Raw genomic sequence first — 21755 nt, 5'->3', positions numbered from 1 at the left:
TTTGTTGTAATTCTGCATCAAGCAACACAGACGTAACACCATCCAACGTGAAAGGTTCTCTGCTAGCAGTGATAACAGCAATAAACGGTCGGTACTCCGATGGAAGACCGTTCAAAATGGTCGCCACTTGCTCATACTCGGTCACCGGAGAACCACACGCGGCAAGAGCATCACAAAGCTCTTGACCTGAGATATGAACGTTCGCATGCTCATTTCACCTTTACGAACTGCTTTCAAACGATAATGAAGATTCATTATCGTCGTTGTCGACTTGCTGGCAAAATACTTAGTGACCGTAGCCCATACCTGCGCAGCCGTATCAGCTCCGACCAAGTGGAGAAGGATCGACGGGCTTATAGTGGACAGAAGCCATGAAGCAAGTGCACTGTCTTGTGCAACAAATATTTCATATTCTTCATTTTCACCAACCATACCATTTCCCAGAACCACCGTTGCCGGAGGAGGAGTGACTGCACCAGTGAGAAGTTTTTCCAGGCGATGACTACGAACCGCCAGAAGCACTTGTTGTTTCCATAAGAGAAAGTTGTGTTCATCCAAGACGACACTGAGTCGTTTGTTGGTGAAGATCTTTTGCAGCGTCGCCGATGATACGTCTGTATCACCCATCTCACCACCAGCCTGATACCATGTTAGATTTACTGTAAAACTTTTCTGTTAATCAATACAAATGTTCTGTATTTTTCATTTCACAAGCCTGTATTTATCATTTTTACAACCTCCATACTAGAAGAATCTATTTGTTATGCTAGCTCACCTATGCAGTTATAACCATTTTAACAACTTGGCTAATATTTGTTTTATTGGTTAACACGGGAACACATATTTTCAGAGAATAGTTTAAAACTTTACAAATCAGTTTTTCTTTAAAGAATAAAAAAAGTTAAAGCTTTATCAAATTTCAGCATCCGCCGTAAAAGAAAGACTGATCGAACCATCGTGAATATCAATACTTGCAAATCAAACGATCATCCAATAACCGAACACAAAGAAAAAAAATACACATACAATTTTCTACCAAAAAAGTATTAAAAGAAACCTCCAGAAACCGATTGTCATAAAAAATGCACGAAAGGAACAAAAAAATTAAAATATACAAAAACCGATTTGCCTCTTCTACTGGATTTCCTTTTCATTGATTTTGTTTCAACATAACCAAAATAGCAAACAGATAAAACGAAGGGAATATGATCTATACCTTTTTTATTAGAGGAAGAAGCAGATATTGAAATGACGCAAATCTATCGTGTGCTTCAAAAAAGTTGGGATCTTGAGAAGGGAATTAATAGAGGGGGGGGATACACTGCGATCGAGGAAAAGAATGGATGAAATAACGATTGGTGAGTTGAAAGCCAGGAAGAGAAACAAAAGGGTGCCAAGGAAACCAGATAATACCCTCTTTTTTAAATGAGATATGGTAAAGAAAATGATTTTAATTTTTTTAGTTTACTTAGAACCTCAATAATACCCTCTTATTTTAAAAACAAATACCAGATAGAACTCTTCATTAAGAGAGAGAAAACCAGGAGATCCTATCCCAATAAAGTAAATCTAAAACTAAAACCAAAGTTCCCTCCGGTGAATCTCCGGAAATCATAGCCTTTTCATTTTGTACCGTATTCATATACATTAATTGTGGCAAAATCAACCAAATGATGTGATGAAAAAAATAACTTGCCTAAGGTGTATGAAAAGAAAATTTCGACCAAGACAAAATGAACGATGTATAAGAGAAGATAACCGAATCACTTAATATCTTTACGAAGATCATGAAAGATTCGACGTATTTCTCATACTACCATGGTTGGTGTATACTCATACCTTCCCAAACTATGTAATAGATATTCATTATTCTATGATCTGGACTATACAAAAATTACTAAATGTTTCATATATCTTTCTTAAGCTATTGTTCAAAATATCATACATTAAGAGAATAATTCCTTACAACATATGAGATTCTTTTTCCCAATACCCTAGTTGGTTAATTTTGCCAAATAATTTTGAAAATTTTGCCAAGTTAGTTGCCAATTAATTGTACCTGAGTCAAGTTTAATAAATATATATATTATTTTTCATTATTCAATAAATATATATTTAAAATATTGTATCTAATCATTTAAAAAAATAAAATTTATCAACAACTATTTGGTCTAGTAGAATGAGACACTAGATTCTTTAAGTAAAGTTAGGGATCCGAACCCTGACAGGGTCACCTTTGCCTCTATAGTAATACCCGATATGGATTAGTCGGTCAATAGATCGATTACCAATGGTTAATTTAAAAAAATAAATATTATTATAAAATTATTATTATTGTCAAATGTATCTAATAAATGATAATAAATTAGGATCAAATCATATATCATCTTCGAAACATAGAAAAATATGTTTAATCTTTAATTAATTTTCTTAAATATTTGTTCAAAATATTTTTTAATAATTAATAATATATACACACTAAATATTAGTGTTCAAACTCAACTTTTAAAACAACAACTTATCACTGAAATTGTTTATTTAAAGAAACTCTTAACGATGAGAAAATATTAAATCGGTTAAAAATAAAGTATATTAATAAAAATTTGACTTATTGTTTTAATAAAATTTTAACTTAAAAAAACTTGTTTGAGTGCGTTTTTTTACAAATTTATTTAAAGAAATAACAAGAAATCTAAAATGAATATCATCTAAACCGAATTTATTTATACCACATAGAAGATTTACAATACAGAGATGGGAAAATCTTTGCTGCAATCTCCCTAACTGAATATATGTAGAAAAAGTATAAAAAAAGAATCATTTTAATCTCATATTATACGAATAATTATAAAATAAGATCATCAATGGATGAGATAGGTAAGTGCGAGAGCAAGTAGAAGAAGAACATAAGCAATCCCTTGATCAATTGCAGCGCCATCGCTGGTTGGAGCTGGTGCAGGCGACAAATCCATGCTTTGCCCGTAACTCAACTGCAAAAATGCCATGAACAACAACCCCATGGCTGCAACACTATGCAACTTCATTGAACTCATCTTCGACTCGGAATAAAAAAATGATACTTATTAATCAACGAAGTAATCTCTGGGTTTTTGTTCTCTTCTCAACAGGAGAGACGGGGGAAAAGGAATAGTTGAAGAGGAGAAGGGTGTTGATGAATTTGCCAGGAATTTGATCTAATTAATATATCGTGAGAGTTGTGAGTTAGGCGAGCAATTTCCTGAAAAAGTTGAAGAGTTCTAGAAAATCATGTGTGTGATCCTTCTACGAACGCACACGTCGTCGTCGTTGTCGGCTACGTAAAAGCATAAAACATTGACCAGAGTTTCCAGATTTGAATTATACTTGAATACTGGTTTTTGATTTCGATTGTGTTTCTCGTCTATATTGATCGCACTAAATACTTTTTTACATTTATAATTATGATAAATACTACTACTTTTTAGATTTAACATTATTTGATATAATACGAAAAAAATATTTATTTTGAAGTTTCGTCTCCTTATAAAATTAAAAGCCGTTAATTTAGAATTAAAAGAGTAGTATTTTCCTGCAGAAATGTCTCTTGGAATTGGACTAAGACTAAAGCATCATTACTTCTTATATATATTAGGAGTTTAAAGTTTTTTTTGGGGGGTTGTTTCTCTCTTTTTGTTTAAACTGAATTTTATGTTCTAATTTCAATTTTGTAGGAAAATTAAAATATTTTTTATTCAAGTTGACAATTCTAAGTTTTACTTTTTTTCATTACAGTACATGATGCTCCGTTCGCTTGCCGGACATGTCGAAATAAAGGGAAACAAGTTGTTCTGCTTTGACTCGTACTGTTGTAAAATTTGAAGTTAGAATGGTCAAAATTTTTACATGCATACGGAACACCTTCGTTATTTCAACCTTACTCGTCTTCGTTGGCAAAACATATATTTTGGGTCCATTTAGGTAATGTATTTCACATTGGCGTCCATGTTATTCATGAAGGGATGGTTAAAATATCTCAATTTTTATAATTAGTTTTTTAAATATGAGTTTAAACTGATGAAAGAATAGAGTTGATGTTGAGTTTAAGATATATAAATCTGATCCAATTAATATAATTATTATTATATCATTATATGTATATATAAATAAAAATTATAATAATTCTTTATATATTAAAGTTAATATATAGAAGAATATTTTTACCATAAAATTCAAAGTGGGTTGAAATATCGTTTGAAATCAAATAAAAATCGAGACTATAGATAAAATAGACATGTTCTTCCTCGTACCCATTCCCATCTACATGGTAAGAAAAGTCGAGCACTTTACGAGAAAAATACGTATAGAAAGAAAAAAAAAAGGAAAAATCAAGATCCCGTTAATCCTAAATTGATGAAGTCCGGAGGGAAGGACTTTTCTTTCTGTCTTTCTGAAGATTGTATGGAGTGTTTTTGTTTACCATGTCTGGAGGGAGAGGAACAATAGAGTTATTGCGCGTTAGTTGAGGACTACTGCTGATCTGATCAGTGAGATTAAAGATAGTGTTTATATGAGGTTTAGTGGAACTTTGATAAAGCAGGGAGGTATAAATAATAAACTTTGTATTGATTGGGATATAGCAATTGAGAGATAAAGTAGTGGTTCTGTGTTTTTGCTAATCTTATGTAGCAGTTTTCCTACTATCGGTAGCAAAATTTATCGATTATCCAAAAATAATAAATTGATTAAGTCAACAACAGCTTTGCTTAATCCCGCTGATACATTGATATTGATGATGATGATGATCCTTGTATTTGTATCCAAAGCAAACGTCGCTGCATTTCTTAAAGAACAAGAGAGCCAGCTAAACCTGGAAGCACATGCCAATGGAAACCTAACTTACCAGTCAACTGCCAAAACTACCGGTCTCTGCAACTGCTATTCCCACTCACGTTTGACCACCTTTCTAGGTCTCTACTGCATTTCTACTTCCAGTTCTGGCTATAATACTCACCTGGAAGCAATAAAAAAAAGTCTCCGGAGCTAGCCATTTTCTTCTTGTTATCTTATAGTAATGCCATTTCGCTTTTCAACACATTTTGTTCTAGTCCAAAGTTTCTCCACCTCTTGAGTTCTCTAATTCTCTCTTTGTTTCCTGGGAATTCTGATCAAATCGTTAATGGCAAGGAGGAGTAACAAGAACATACAAGCCAAGCTGGTGGGTATGTCTTTCCCTTATTTTTCGTTTAAGAAAGGAAAGATATTCTTCACAAAATTAATTGCTTTCCTTTTCCACTTTAAACACGATCCTGATGGCTAAAGCAAATTAATTATCATGAAAATGAGTCAAACAAGCATATTCTTGCAAACCCAAAATGCCCCCTTTTGAAGTATTGGTAGACAACAATACTTGAATTAATTTCATGAGCTTCACTAGAGATCAATGGAGAAATCTTTTTTTATCTTTCTTGCAGGTACTTCTTGGGGACATGGGAACAGGGAAAACAAGCTTGGTTTTGAGATTCGTCAAAGGCCAATTTTCTGATTATCAGGTTTATTCTCATTTTACTCTATTTTCTTCCTTTGAGATATGATAAGGGCATATATATCTAATGTAAGTGTGAATGCAATGCAGGAATCCACAATTGGAGCCGCCTTCTTCACTCAGGTTTTGTCTCTAAACGAGGCCACCATTAAGTTTGATATATGGGACACAGCAGGTCAGGAGAGATACCATAGTTTGGCTCCTATGTACTATCGTGGTGCCGCAGCTGCCGTTGTGGTCTACGATATTACGAGCTCGGTAGCTTCCTGTTAAACTTCTTTAATATTATCTTTTGAACATGTTTATTTGGTCATGATTAAGCATAGATCTCTTAGTAACTAATGTCACTGTTCGTTCTTTCTTTGTAATTGGATGTCCTTATGATCAAATGATGATTGGTATTTAAGGAGTCCTTTGAGCGTGCAAAAAAATGGGTTCAGGAACTGCAAAGACGAGGTAATTGACAAAGATCTAAACATCTTAAATGTTCAGATTGTTTGAATTTGAGCTTCAGAACTAATTATTCAAGCATGTTTGATTCGTATTACACTGGTTCAGGAAATCTGAATTTGATAACGTTCTTGGTAGCAAACAAGGTTGACTTGGAAGAGAAGAGAAAAGTGGGAAATGAGGTATATGTAATATGATATTCGAATCGATTGTCTACTTTTTGTTCTGCAACTCGAAAAGATTGCAGATTAGGCTGATTTCTTCTATGCTAGGATATCACAAAATTTGCTTGATATTGTACATTGTTACATACTTGCATACTACTACATCAAAGACAATATTATGAAAATATGAACTATACTGTGTTATTTTTTATATTAGCTAATGCTACATGGTAGGAAGGGTATATTACTATTGCCCTGAACAGGGACGAGGGAAACATTAAAACTAGAAGAAAGTTGAATGTCCCCTGTATATGTTTAAATCAGCTGTAATGTCTTGTGCAGGAAGGTGAGCTATATGCAAAAGAAAATGGCATGAGTTTCCTCGAAACATCCGCAAAGACTGCACAGAATGTCAACGAACTCTTTTACGAAATAGGTAATGATACTGTGTTTCATAAGTCGTTTTCTTCCTATATGATGTCAATCCCCAGGCATCCTCTGAACTTTCTTACGCTCACACGATCTCTTGCAGCAAAGAGGTTGGCAAAAGCTACTCCTTCTCGTACGACTGGAATAAAATTGCATATCCAACCGCAAGAAAGCGGAAGAAGGCTCTTCTGTTGCTCCTGATGACATGAAGGTTTGCTGTATACATGTATGTGATTTGCATTGTTGACATCTAAGTTCCGGAGGAAAAAGAAATCATTTTTCATCTAAATAAATCTGGGAACATGGTTTATCAGTCGAGGGAAAATTCATCTACCAGTATCAAGATCTATACATTTCGCCTTAATTACAAGCAATATTGTTTTATGCCTCATTGATTGACAGGTTGAGAAATCATTGCAGGTCACCGAAACTGAAGATTAAGCTGTTATCTAGTGGAATTTGCTTCGATGAATATCGGCTGTATGTATACTGTTGAAACACAAAACAGCTTTTGTCTCTCTTTTTTTCCAACTTTATTGTCAATTTCAAGTGCCGTCATTTTATGTTAGGAGATGATCATGGAACTCCGAATGAATAAAGGTTCGCTGTAAAGAAATGACTGAATACTGATTTAATAATGCTCATGTCCAATGACGTCTAGATATTAATAACTATATTCGATATTAAATGTCATAATTCATATCAACTTATAAGATATTATCCAATTTTATCTATATCTCATGATTGTGTCCATAAAAAAATGTGTACAGAAGTTGCAAATTATATAAGCATGTATGTGCACTATCGAATTTTAACACACAATCGATTGGAAATTTATGGTAATATAAACTGGTTGGTGGGGCACAAGTGTCCAGTGGTGGATTGTTTTCTTTGGGCACAAGGGTCCAGCGGTGGATTGTTTTCTTTTTCATTTAATTATTTTTTGAGTTTGAGGGGGGTTGTTTTTCCCATGTAGCAAGTCAAGGGATGGCCACATAAATTCAGACAGTTCAAACATCTCATTGAATTGCATCCATAAAATTCATAACCCTTGCATTGCAGTATTGCAGTCAATCTAAAACTCAGAATTTGCCAACATTGAATCTCATGCTCCCAATAAATTTGTAGTCCCAAAAACAAATGAATAAGAACATAACAACCAAGAACGAGTATATTCATATAGGAAATGGTAGCAGATTACAAAAATATAAATCAGGAACTCGGACTTAATTTCCCTGTAGTTAACCTAAATAAGACTAAATCCCAATAAGATGCATGCACAATCCCCTCAATTCGAATATGGTGATACCACTCAACACCATATTCTAAAATAGATGGCCGTGACATCTTATCCACTCAATATATGAAGCAGTATCACATAATTGGAATTTGGAAATTTAATACATCAAAATTGAAGTAGTAGCGAGGTACTAACTATTGTTTCTCAGGACTGCTTTTCGGGATTCTCGGGTTCTTCTTCCTTTTCAGGTTCTTCCTCCTCTTCCTCTTTCTTTTCTTCCTCTTCTTCATCCTCTTCAGGAGGGTCATATGGCATTGGTGGCGGTAATGGTGTTTTCATAGGGCTGAATTGAGGGAATATGTCGGGTCTACGCCCAGGTTTTGGCCTCTCCCATTCCTGCCATGTAAACCGAGGCGCTCAAGTTTAATCATACTATCTATGAAAATAAATAACCAAACGAGAAAAACATAACATATTTATCAAAGAAACATGTTTCTCCAAAGATTGAATTATCTAATCATTATCCATCAATCAAACAAAACCCATCCCAACAAAATCCTACCGAGCCTTTTTTTTATTATTATTCACAAAGCTAAACACACATAAATCAGTCGTTTGGAATTTCCCTGTCCCGTTAGCAAAGCAAGGCGATTGAAAACTACTTATAGATGAATAAACAGAGAAGGAACTCACAATGGGAAAATCAAGGGGATTGCGACGAGTCAATTTCTCCTCCTCGGGAGCCATACAAACCACCTGAAGCCTCTTTCTCATTGCCCGTTGATGGCCCTTAGAGACGGAGACGACGAGGGAGCATCTGCAACCGCTGCTCTTGGCAGTGGACGTTGCCGGCGCTAGGGTTTTGGAAGGTGGCAATACGGATAGACAGATGGAAGATGCCATGATTGGTTTCTTGGTGGTAACATTTACCTCAGGAAAAAAAAAACTGAAGTTAAAACGAGTACCAAATTAACCGCCTTATCTGTGACTCGTGCTCGTCCCGGTTCGGTAGGTCTGCAGTCGACCCTAAATCCCCAATGGCCAGAGCCCATAATTCTAACATATAGGGTCCCTTTAAGCGTTTATGGGTCTATATTACACCATGAGTGGCCCAATCTACCTGTTTGTATATAGTTCTTTCTTAAGGTTTGTTTAGCATTCAGTGCCATTTTAAATTCAACAGTTCCAAATTGGTTTAGATTAGTATATTGGATTTAAACAAATTCAACCTATAATTCTTTGTACTTAATTATTTATTATCTGAATTTGATATTTTTTTAAACCTAACTTCTTTTTATTCATTATAATATCTGAATTTGACATTTAATTCAATTATCATGTTAGACCAAAAAAACCGTACTACATCAAATTTTTTATCCAAATCAGATTTTAAATGATGAATTAATATCTTCTTTTAAAAGAAAACGAGCCCCGTTAAAGATGTTATTTGTAACTGACATTAATAGAATATTGAATTCCGAACGGTGAAAGGAGGAAAAGAATGTACAAAATTATTATTAACATGCTATCAAAACGCAGCCATACAACAAGACATTATAAACCATGTCCACGCAATACAGAACACTTTACCCACCCAAAATTAAGCACGATGCCTAGAACACAAGAAAACACGAGACAGATAGTTTATGGATGTTTATTGCCACACAACTGGGAGACCACAAATAAAAAGTAAAATTAGCGTCGACCGAACATCTGGCCTTGGAGCTGCTTACTAAAAAATTATATATTCCGATGGGAGCGAACCTTCAGAAGAATATACGAATATCAATATATTACAAAAAATAGTTTTCAATTAATTAATCTAAAGTATGAAGGATTAAGCTTTTAAATAATATTTAAAATTTAAGTTTTGTCTTATAGTAAATTTTTATAGTATTCAGTTCAAATTAAATGATAAAAATATAAAAAACACACTATAAAACATAAAGAAAGAGATGAAATGAATCGGTAAAACCCCTCTAAACTTGGATTGAATTGGTATAAGTTGATTGCAATATATTTTTATTGTGATTGACGAGGTTTAGAAATTAAACGCTAAATTTTATATAAAAAAACTGTAATATTAAACCAAATAAATTTTATAAATTTATTAACTATATCTATTGCTTATTCTACATTCAAACAAAAGTTAAAAAAATATGAATCAACTTATCCTAATGATTAAAGGAATTATTGTTGTTTTTAGAAGTCACGAGTTCAAACATCAGTGATTGTAAGGATGATTAAACATTCATTGTTAAATAATTAAGAATAATTAGAACATATACTATTTTATAATCACGTCAAACTAAAAATTAAAGATCCAATAAACTTGACTCCTAATCTAATTTTTAACATTGAGTGGATTGGACCAAGCATAACAAGATAGCATAAACTAGTTCTAAAAAGCAGCTCATCTGGATCTAAGAATCGTAATTATTGTTTATTTGGACTTCAAGCTTACTCATGTAACGCCTGGTACAGCCGGTTTTTCAACGAAGCTCACTATTGTTTAAGCTGCAGTATGATAGTTTTATAGGGTAGTTCTGCGGTGCGGCGCCTAAAAAACGGCTAATATACGGCGTGTGTAACATCTCAACTCGTACCCGATCCGAATACGAGTCCGAGATGTCACATTGATTTTTTAAAAATGATTTCATTTCAAAATAATTGAGCATTTTAATTTATATTAAGAAAATATGACCATATATGGTTCACTTATGCTTGTTATAAAATTTTGAGTTCAAAAATACGTATTTGTGAACTATAAATTACATATTAACCTTTCATCACTATAAAAATTCTCATCTATGCTTCCAAATTTATTTAACAAAATAAATTGAATATTATTAATTACATATACTCATTAAAACATTACAAAACTCATTCGTATGACTTTTCAAAACCGATTAGAACTTATCAGATTTAATCATTTATTTACATGCCAACCACTATCGTTATTACAAAATACACATTATACATTTCTTTTCTGATCTGATCTATGGAAAGGAGAAACTGACCTGTCTTGAGTAACTTTTATCAACCGTCATCTTCTCATAACCTACGCGTGAAACAATCACACGCTAAGTCGTTGACTTAATGAGGCATATAAAATATATAAGAAAACCATATAACATTCCATATAATAAAATGCATACATATTCATATACCATCATCATCATAATCTCTATTTATCATATGATTTTGTACTTATCATTTCTCATTTGATCATCACTAATTTCTTTATATACTATATCAACATATAATATAAACTTCAAATCTCACTATTGCATAAATAATTACCAATCTCATATAACAAATGCATTTCACTTAGAAATGCACACAATATCACATATGAATCTTGTAAATACTTTCAATGTCTTTTATAGGCCCATGTACATTACTGAGAACTCAAGGTATTCAAGTAAATTGAGGTTGTGCACTATTGCTGTCACCACAGCTCGTATAAGTCCCACTGAGTGGCATATGAAATTTGTCCCGAAGGACCTGTGAATATGTCCCGAAGGACCTATGAGTTGTCCCAAAGGACCTATGAAACCCTCGACTCTTGGCATGCCAACTATACCTATAGCTCTCATATCGTATACTATGGGCATTTACAATGAATACTTTTCTCATCACTTGTTCTTTCTTTTCTGTCACATACCACATGTATGTGTAACCATGTATTTCATATCATATCACATGTATCACGTATTGCATATTCATATATCATTTCATATATTCACATAACTTATCTCATTTCACATTGGTCACGTCTCATAGCATATATCACATATGCATATAATCCTGTATATCATATCACATATCTTATGTTTTATGCTCTTATGTTTATGCATATCATGTAACATATATAATAACCTATACTCATTTCATGTATTCATGCACATATAAGAATCACAAATTAAATAACATTTTAGGAGTCACTTCTTACCATAGTAACTCCATCACTGGCTCATCGCAAGTCAATGTCCGTTCAATAATATAAGTACAATTAAAATTGCACTCACCTTAGCCTTGTTTTCTTTGATTCCATCCTAATCCTTTGATTATTCCGGAACTTGTTTAGACTCAATATCTACATAAATATAACATTTCAAAACAACTATCAGAAGCCTAAACCTTAAACTTGATGTTAACAACTTAAGCCAGATTAAAGAACCAAATTCCATTTTTCATTTAGGGGGAATCGATTCCCCCCCCCCAGGGGGTATCGGTTCCCTCTGCATAATCTGGAAATTTTATCCAGAAATTTACTGTTCAAATCCGAAAATCACCAATTCTTCACTAAATTTCTCATACAAAGTTCCTTTCATACCACCAACTTAACTACAACCATTTTAACTAACTTCTATCAATTCCACACTTTATTATTTCCAATACTTCATTCAAATTCTTACAACTAAGAATCATACCCAAATTTCAAACATGATATTAATCAATTCTAACACTCCATATTCCTTAATTAACTTCTTGACAAGTCAAAAATCTTATTCAAACTTCAAAAACTCATCCATATCAAAATTTCATCTAAAAGCCCATTTTTCAAATCCATCTCTAAAACACATATCTTGTTGTTTTAATGTCATATAAGCTTTCCTTTAGCTTGTATAACATCCAAACTTCCATTTCCAAACTAAAAATCAAAGAAACGACCAAGGTTTAGATTCTTACCTTAAGCTTGTGTCTTCACGTTGAGAGAAGAAGATGAAGAAGATAAGTCTCAAAGCTTATCTCTTCAATTCATTCATATGGGTATTATAATACCCTCAATTATTATTTTATTCTTTTATTTACTCAATAACCCTTTTACCCTTATTATAATTCCATATTTACTATCATACCCAACACACAAAATTCCTCCATAAATCACTAGACTTATCACTTGATTCTAATTCACCAACTAAATTTATAAACTCTTACAATTTAGTCACTTACCCGGTAATTGGGATGTTACAAATCTCCTCCCCTTAAGAAAATTCGTCCTCGAATTTTCATTGTACACACATTGATATGAACATATCTTCTAAAGTTCTCATGTTGCTTCTCTCACTTAATCTTCCTTGACATTATTTGAAACTAGCTTTTCAACTTCTTTTTCCGTTTATACATTCATCTACTGTCACTTATCATATAAACAGTAACAAATAATCTCAATTTATTCCTGTCTTTTCTCTCTTCTACTCTGCATTTTCCTTTGATCTTTCTAAAATTACATACAATATTACTCATCATGTAAACAATAACATTCATTTTCAAACTCCATATCATAAATCAATCTATTTATTCATTAATCTCTAATTACCTTATAACTATACTAAACTTTTATTCCGTCATCATTTGACCAAGAACAAAACTTTAAATCTTCATCAAACGTGATTAAACATATACTTTATAGAATTAAACAATCTTTTCACATCACCCGTCACACTTCTCGTATTTCTATATCGAACTTATCATATAAATTTTCATATAACCTTTATCACATATGATCCTTTATACTCCATCCTTTTGTTTCTTTATTCCATTATTTATCCAGAATCAAAATCTCTTTATACAAAGATCGCATCTTTTAATTCATGTTCACATACTCTTTTCCTATCACTTATATTCACATACTCTTTTCCTATCACATCTTTATAAATTTGATAATTAGCTTTACTTATAAAGAACTTTATTCTTCACCATCTCTTGTACTTATATTATTCTTCCTCAAAGCTCCTTTTAAAACTTGTAAATACTCTTATCTTTGCCGTCATCATATCTATATGATCCTAATACATGACCATATCCAAATCCATATCAGACTTAATTAACTCACTTTATCTTTTCTTTCAATCTTATAACTCTATTACCTTTACTCTTACGACTAGCCGATAACAACTATTCAATCTAGGGCACAAGCCCTATTTAATTGATCAAATACCCCTTTTTCAATCCAAATTATCTCAACAATAGTTTACTTAACTTATCAAATCCACATTTATTCTCATTCGCCATGTAATTTTCTTTATTCACACTTAACATTTCATGTCTTCTATCTTATAAAATAATCATTGATGTACTTATTTCTTTAAACTCTTCCGAAACCATACTCATATCAATGAATCTTCTAGGATTCATATTATAATATTTGTTTAACACACTTTAGCTCAACCGCATAGAAACTAAATTATCTCATCTAAATTCTCCGCTTTAGTATAGTGGATATCCTTAAACATTATTTAATAACACATTAATTTTTTTTCCAACGATATCTTACTCAACTTTTCAAACTCAGACTCTTACTCACACGCAGTATTATTTCTCTATTTTAAAAAAAAAACTCAAACACTGCAACTTTCTTTGTCTTGAAAACTGTTCACCGATATACTCATTCTCAAACTTTTCTATTACTCTTCTCTTGAACATTCAATCCTTATCTTATTCACTTTATCACATAACATAATTAAAATATACATTGTATTCGAATCCACTTCATATTTGGTTATCATAACCTAACAATATCTTATAATTTCCAATACATTTCCATAACATAATTTTGTTAGCCATTGATAACTCTTTTCATCTATAATGCAAATCCCTTATCATATACACTCTTGCACAGTACTATTTATATATATATTATTCCTTAGTTTCCGTCAAGCATACAAATCCTTTAACTTAATACATTCACTATCACACTACTTTATTGGTCAACTTATTTCTTTCACTCCAAACATAAACCTTCATCAAACTATCCATATATGTATTCTTTCCATTCAAAATAATTCATCACCTATTTCTTTCACTTATCAAACTTTCATTCTCACTCATCCATAATACAATTCATTTGGTTCAAAATCAACCATTTCATTTATTATTTTTTTATAATCATTATTATCTTATACATAACTAAACCATATCATGTTCTTTATACTCACATGCTCTTATATATTACATATATTTATCCTTAACTATCACATTTACATGACTTTTATAGTAATCTTTACTTGCACAAAAACTTATTCTTTATCATTATTATACTTATGTTTTCTCCACTTGTTTCAAAAATCACCAGATTTCAATACTCATCTAATTCATTTAAAATAATAATTTTTTTTTCAATTTACATAACTTCTAACAAGGCTTTTAACCCAATTCACAAAGGTTATCTTTAACCCTGACTTTTCATTAATTAACTCCTTATTTAATCTTCAAATATCATACCTTGCTATTTTAGTCTGTCTGACTCTCATCTGATTTGATTCTCTGACAGAGAATACAACTAATTCATATATGGTTTAAAGTTGAAAATCAGAAACTCTATCTTTCTTTAATGGTGCTTAACTATATAAAGCACTAATTCTCTTAATCATATGAGATTTTTGTTCTCCAATCTTTTCATTTTGAGCTCTTTATAAAACTTTAACGCGATTAATAATTTCTTGAAATGAGAAAAATTTCAAAACCAGTAACATTCTTTTAATTTAAGGCGCAAGCCCTAAAAACCCAATCACATGTTCTTACTTATCCTTCCTAATCAAAATCAACTCAACAATAAATATGTTTAACTTATTAAACTTATACTCATACACATGCACGTGTAATTCCCTTGCTTCAAGCTCATATATTCGAGCTTATTTGTTTTATGAACTAATCATTCATGTACTTATTCTTGAACTCTTCTACAAGTGATAACCACATCACTTGATCTTTTAACATTCTTATGGTGACATTTGTTCACCATACTTTAGTTTGCCCACATAGTAACGAAACTACTCAATTTAACTTCTCCACTTTGGAGAAATGAAAACCTTCTAACATTATCTTCCTACCATTTAATCAATTTTCCACAACAATGGAACATTTCTCAAATTCACCCTTGAACTCGGGTGTTCTCAACTCTTTTCAATACATTCATTCTATGAATTATCGAAGTATAAAATTAAAATATATCATAATATCATTCAACATCATGAAACATTCTCTAATCTTGTACAGGCACACCCTGAGGTTTTTCGCTCTTCTCCCTGCCTGGCCATGGCAGGTGAATGCTATTACCTGCAGTCTATTGCCTTGTGCTTCACTTTGGAAGCTCTCATATATTCATGTACTAATATCATTTCTTCTATCACATATAACATGTGCATATGATCATCCAATTCATATCATTTAACATATGTCATTTGCATATGTTCACATATCATCTATCATATAAACATATATATATCATAAATCATCCTCATGTATTCACTTATCTTATATAACATAACAATTTAACTTCATTAACAAGACATCAGACTCCTTACCCTATCAGATCAGAAAATTTTCCACTTTGTGTTGGCATGTATACTTTTTAAAGCACTTTTGACTTTGTTTTTAGCCTAGAATCGGCTAAACCGTAGCTCTGATACCATTAAATGTAACACCCCAACCCATACCCGACCCGAATACGAGTCCGAGATGTCACATTGACTTTTTAAAAATGATTTCATTTCAAAATAATTGAGCATTTTAATTTATATTAAGAAAATACGACCATATATGGTTCACTTGTGCTTGTTATAAAATTTTGAGTTCAAAAATACGTATTTGTGAACAGTAAAATACTGTATGAATAGTGAATAGTGAACAGTGAATAGTACGATGAATAGTGTGGGTATCAATTCCCTATAGCAGGGAATCGGTTCCCCTCTAAGATACTGGAAAATTATGCTACAGTAACTGCTACAATATTTTTCGAAAATTACATATTAACCTTTCATCACTATAAAAATTCTCATCTATGCTTCCAAATTTATTTAACAAAATAAATTGAATATTATTAATTACATATACTCATTAAAACATTACAAAACTCATTCGTATGACTTTTCAAAACCGATTAGAACTTATCAGATTTAATCATTTATTTACATGCCAACCACTATCGTTATTACAAAATACACATTATACATTTCTTTTCTGATCTGATCTATGGAAAGGAGAAATTGACCTGTCTTGAGTAACTTTTATCAACTGTCATCTTCTCATAACCTACGCATGAAACAATCACACGCTAACTCGTTGACTTAGTGAGGCATATAATAAAATATATAAGAAAACCATATAACATTTCATATAATAAAATGCATACATATTCATATACCATCATCATCATAATCTCTATTTATCATATGATTTTGTACTTATCATTTCTCATTTGATCATCACTAATTTCTTTATATACTATATCAGCATATAATATAAACTTCAAATCTCATTATTGCATAAATAATTACCAATCTCATATAACAAATGCATTTTTCACTTAGAAATGCACACAATATCACATATGAATCTTGTAAATACTTTCAATGTCTTTTATAGGCCCATGTACATTACTGAGAACTCAAGGTATTCGAGTAAATTATGGTTGTGCACTATTGCTGTCACCACAGCTCGTATAAGTCCCACTGAGTGGCATATGAAATTTGTCCCGAAGGACCTGTGAATATGTCCCGAAGGACCTATGAGTTGTCCCAAAGGACCTATGAAACCCTCGACTCTTGGCATGCCAACTATACCTATAGCTCTCATATCTTATACTATGGGCATTTACAATGAATACTTTTCTCATCACTTGTTCTTTCTTTTCTGTCACATACCACATGTATGTGTAACCATGTATTTCATATCATATCACATGTATCACGTATTGCATATTCATATATCATTTCATATATTCACATAACTTATCTCATTTCACATTGGTCACGTCTCATAGCATATATCACATATGCATATAATCATGTATATCATATCATATATCTTATGTTTTATGCTCTTATGTTTATGCATATCATGTAACATATATAATAACCTATACTCATTTCATGTATTCATGCACATATAATAATCACAAATTAAATAACATTTTAGGAGTCACTTCTTACCATAGTAACTCCATCACTGGCTCATCGCAAGTCAATGTTCGTTCAATAATATAAGTACAATTAAAATTGCACTCACCTTAGCCTTGTTTTCTTTGATTCGATCCTAATCCTTTGATTATTCCGGAACTTGTTTAGACTCAATATCTACATAAATATAACATTTCAAAACAACTATCAGAAGCCTAAACCTTAAACTTGATGTTAACAACTTAAGCCAGATTAAAGAACCAAATTCCATTTTCATTTAGGGGGAATCGATTCCCCCCCAGGGGGTATCGGTTCCCTCTGCATAATCTGGAAATTTTATCCAGAAATTTACTGTTCAAATCCGAAAATCACCAATTCTTCACTAAATTTCTCATACAAAGTTCCTTTCATACCACCAACTTAACTACAACCATTTTAACTAACTTCTATCAATTCCACACTTTATTATTTCCAATACTTCATTCAAATTCTTACAACTAAGAATCATACCCAAATTTCAAACATGATATTAATCAATTCTAACACTCCATATTCCTTAATTAACTTCTTGACAAGTCAAAAATCTTATTCAAACTTCAAAAACTCATCCATATCAAAATTTCATCTAAAAGCCCATTTTTCAAATCCATCTCTAAAACACATATCTTGTTGTTTTAATGTCATATAAGCTTTCCTTTAGCTTGTATAACATCCAAACTTCCATTTCCAAACTAAAAATCAAAGAAACGACCAAGGTTTAGATTCTTACCTTAAGCTTGTGTCTTCACGTTGAGAGAAGAAGATGAAGAAGATAAGTCTCAAAGCTTATCTCTTCAATTCATTCATATGGGTATTATAATACCCTCAATTATTATTTTATTCTTTTATTTACTCAATAACCCTTTTACCCTTATTATAATTCCATGTTTACTATCATACCCAACACACAAAATTCCTCCATAAATCACTAGACTTATCACTTGATTCTAATTCACCAACTAAATTTATAAACTCTTACAATTTAGTCACTTACCCGGTAATTGGGATGTTACAGCGTGACCGGTTAAATAAGTGACCGGTTAAAATTTAGACCGGTTATGTTATATTATTTAACCGGAAATATTATAAAGTACAATAACATACTAGGTAGCGCTTATATAATGTAATAGGTAGCACTTATATTGACCTATTTTATAAGTAAACCGGTATATTTATACCGATAGGATTGCAAATTTACTTATTACATTATAATATGTTGAAAGTGTCTATACTTTTTTATAAAAAAGATCGATACTTTTTTTAAAGTTATGTAATTTATGTTTCAATTTTTTAATAGTGTTTCATGTTTTCCACCTACAATATTAATTTAATAATTTCATTTGCACAAAAAATTATTTGATTGTTTTGATATTTTATAAAATAATATTTAGAATTTAAATTTAACAATATTAACCAAAGATAATAATAAATATGTAATATATATGTTTATTGTTTTTAATTTAATAATAATATATATCGTAACGTAAAAAATAAATCATTAGACGCCTATAATTACTAAATTAATATCTTAAAACTCACTCAAAAGATAACCTTAAATTAATATTTTCCACAGTGAAAAAAATATGGACACTTTTATAAAAAGGATAGATACTTTACAATATAAGCACTACCTATTACATTATATAAACGCTACCTATTATATTATATTAACGCTACCTATTACATTATATTAACGCTACCTATTACATCATATTTTTACCTATTATATTGAAAGTGTCTATACTTTTTATAAAAATGATCGATACTTTTTTTAAAGTTATGTAATTTATGTTTCAATTTTTTTAATAGTGTTTCATGTTTTCCACCTACAATATTAATTTAATAATTTCATTTGCACAAAAAATTATTTGATTGTTTTGATATTTTATAAAATAATATTTAGAATTTAAATTTAACAATATTAACCAAAGATAATAATAAATATGTAATATATATGTTTATTGTTTTTAATTTAATAATAATATATATCGTAACGTAAAAAATAAATCATTAGACGCCTATAATTACTAAATTAATATCTTAAAACTCACTCAAAAGATAACCTTAAATTAATGTTTTCCACAGTGAAAAAAGTATGGACACTTTTATAAAAAGGATAAATACTTTACAATATAAACACTACTTATTACATTATATAAACGCTACCTATTACATTATATAAGCGCTACCTATTACATCATATTTTTACCTATTATATTGAAAGTGTTTATACTTTTTATAAAAATGATCGATCCTTTTTTAAAGTTATGTAATTTATGTTTCAATTTTTTTAATAGTGTTTCATGTTTTCCACCTACAATATTAATTTAATAATTTCATTTGCACAAAAAATTATTTGATTGTTTTGATATTTTATAAAATATTATTTAGAATTTAAATTTAATAATATTAACCAAAGATAATAATAAATATGTAATATATATGTTTATTATTTTTAATTTAATAATAATATATATCATAACGTAAAAAAAAATCATTAGACGCCTATAATTACTAAATTAATATCTTAAAACTCACTCAAAAGATAACCTTAAATTAATGTTTTCCACAGTGAAAAAAGTATGGACACTTTTATAAAAAAGATAGATACTTTACAATATAAGCACTACCTATTACATTATATAAACGCTACCTATTACATTATATAAGCGCTACCTATTACATCATATTTTTACCTATTATATTGAAAGTGTCTATACTTTTTATAAAAAGGATCGATACTTTTTTTAAAGTTATGTAATTTATGTTTCAATTATTTTAATAGTGTTTCATGTTTTCCACCTACAATATTAATTTAATAATTTCATTTGCACAAAAAATTATTTGATTGTTTTGATATTTTATAAAATATTATTTAGTATTTAAATTTAACAATATTAACCAAAGATAATAATAAATATGTAATATATATGTTTATTGTTTTTAATTTAATAATAATATATACCGTAACGTAAAAAATAAATCATTAGACGCCTATAATTACTAAATTAATATCTTAAAACTCACTCAAAAGATGTACAGACCTAAATATGTAGTTATTGTACATACCTAAATTTAATGATAATATATACTTGTAGTTATTGTACATACCTAAATATGTACTGCGAATTTAATGTTGTACCCACCCTTTAACTACCACTACCAATACCACATCCTATTGAAAGCAGCACGACTGAAACATGTTTAAAATGAACATTTGCTTACATCTCCATCAACTCCTGGACCACTGAACTTGCACAACAAAATTTTTGTCATGGATAATACTGATGTAGACAATGTTAAGCCAACCGAGGAATGTCATGAAGTACATAATGTTGATGAATCTGACAGATTGGTTGGTCAGCTCTTCTGTTCACGTGATCAAGCTTGGTACTTTTACAAGGGATTCGCACGGGAACATGGGTTTAGTGCACGTAAGGGAATAACACGGCTTGACGTGGAAGGGAATGTGAAGACACAAGATTTTTGTTGTTCCAAAGAAGGGTTTCGAGTATCAAAAGTCAATATTGTTGATCGTCAACGTGCTCATACGCCAGTCACAAGAACAGGATGTAAGGCTAGAGTCGTAGTTACAGCAACAAATACAAACGATCAATGGGTTATAAGTAAGTCTGATCAGAAACATAATCATGCATTGTGCACACCTGCTATGACACCATTTATGCATTCTAATAGAGCTGTAAGTAAGGTTGATATCGATGAGGCAACAACATTGAAAGAGGTCGGTGTTGGCACGTCACAAGTAATGAACTATTTAACGCAGCAGGCAGGGGGCTATCATAATGTTGGATTTACACATAAAGACCTCTACAATGCACTTCAAAGAGGTAAAGCAAAGGAAATCGTCGATGGGGATGTGAATGCGCTTATTGCCTACTTTGATTATAAGAAACATGATGATCCCGGGTTTTTTATGACATACTCGGTAGACGAATCGGGGGCATTGTATAATCTTATTTGGTCGGATTCTACATCGAGATCGGATT

General features: G+C 31.1%; 2 protein-coding genes across 4 annotated transcripts; one reads left to right on the top strand and one right to left on the bottom strand.

Moving 5' to 3' along the window:
- Positions 1-5035: 5035 nt before the first annotated feature.
- LOC120218842 (ras-related protein Rab5-like) lies at positions 5036-7171 on the top strand. Of its 3 annotated transcripts, none has more exons than XM_039215741.1 (8): positions 5036-5194; positions 5451-5528; positions 5612-5779; positions 5929-5977; positions 6080-6153; positions 6478-6571; positions 6668-6790; positions 6985-7171. In XM_039215741.1, exons 1-7 carry the CDS (start codon positions 5156-5158, stop codon positions 6763-6765), a joined length of 600 nt encoding a protein of 199 aa, XP_039071672.1. In that variant the 5' UTR covers positions 5036-5155; the 3' UTR covers positions 6766-6790; positions 6985-7171. The 3 variants fall into 3 exon arrangements, with proteins under 3 accessions (XP_039071672.1, XP_039071674.1, XP_039071673.1); XM_039215742.1 differs by having other exon boundaries at positions 5040-5198; XM_039215743.1 differs by lacking the exon at positions 6985-7171 and having other exon boundaries at positions 6478-6594; positions 6632-6759.
- A 473-nt stretch (positions 7172-7644) lies between these two features.
- LOC120218678 (splicing factor, arginine/serine-rich 19-like) lies at positions 7645-8832 on the bottom strand. Its single transcript, XM_039215584.1, has 2 exons — positions 8498-8832; positions 7645-8200 (listed from the first exon to the last, which is right to left on the bottom strand). The coding sequence occupies exons 1-2, from the start codon at positions 8705-8707 to the stop codon at positions 8009-8011; spliced, it is 402 nt and encodes a 133-aa protein (XP_039071515.1). The 5' UTR covers positions 8708-8832; the 3' UTR covers positions 7645-8008.
- Between the last annotated feature and the right edge of the window lie 12923 nt (positions 8833-21755).

This window comes from Hibiscus syriacus, unplaced genomic scaffold (assembly GCF_006381635.1).
Source record: "Hibiscus syriacus cultivar Baekdansim isolate YM2019G1 unplaced genomic scaffold, ASM638163v2 tig00110201_pilon, whole genome shotgun sequence".
In the NCBI taxonomy this organism is placed as follows: Eukaryota; Viridiplantae; Streptophyta; class Magnoliopsida; order Malvales; family Malvaceae; genus Hibiscus; species Hibiscus syriacus.
The sequence above is the reverse complement of the archived record's forward strand: the minus strand, read 5'-3'. Positions and strand labels throughout refer to the sequence as shown.

Coding starts and splice junctions, on each gene's coding strand:
- LOC120218842 (XM_039215741.1), top strand. CDS start 5,156: ATGGCAAGGAGGAGTAACAAGAACATACAAGCCAAGCTG. Junction 5,978..6,079: donor TCAGGAACTGCAAAGACGAG/GTAATTGACAAA, acceptor ACACTGGTTCAG/GAAATCTGAATTTGATAACG. Junction 6,154..6,477: donor AGAGAAAAGTGGGAAATGAG/GTATATGTAATA, acceptor TGTCTTGTGCAG/GAAGGTGAGCTATATGCAAA.
- LOC120218678 (XM_039215584.1), bottom strand. CDS start 8,707: ATGGCATCTTCCATCTGTCTATCCGTATTGCCACCTTCCAAAACCCTA. Junction 8,201..8,497: donor ATCCCCTTGATTTTCCCATT/GTGAGTTCCTTC, acceptor TTTACATGGCAG/GAATGGGAGAGGCCAAAACC.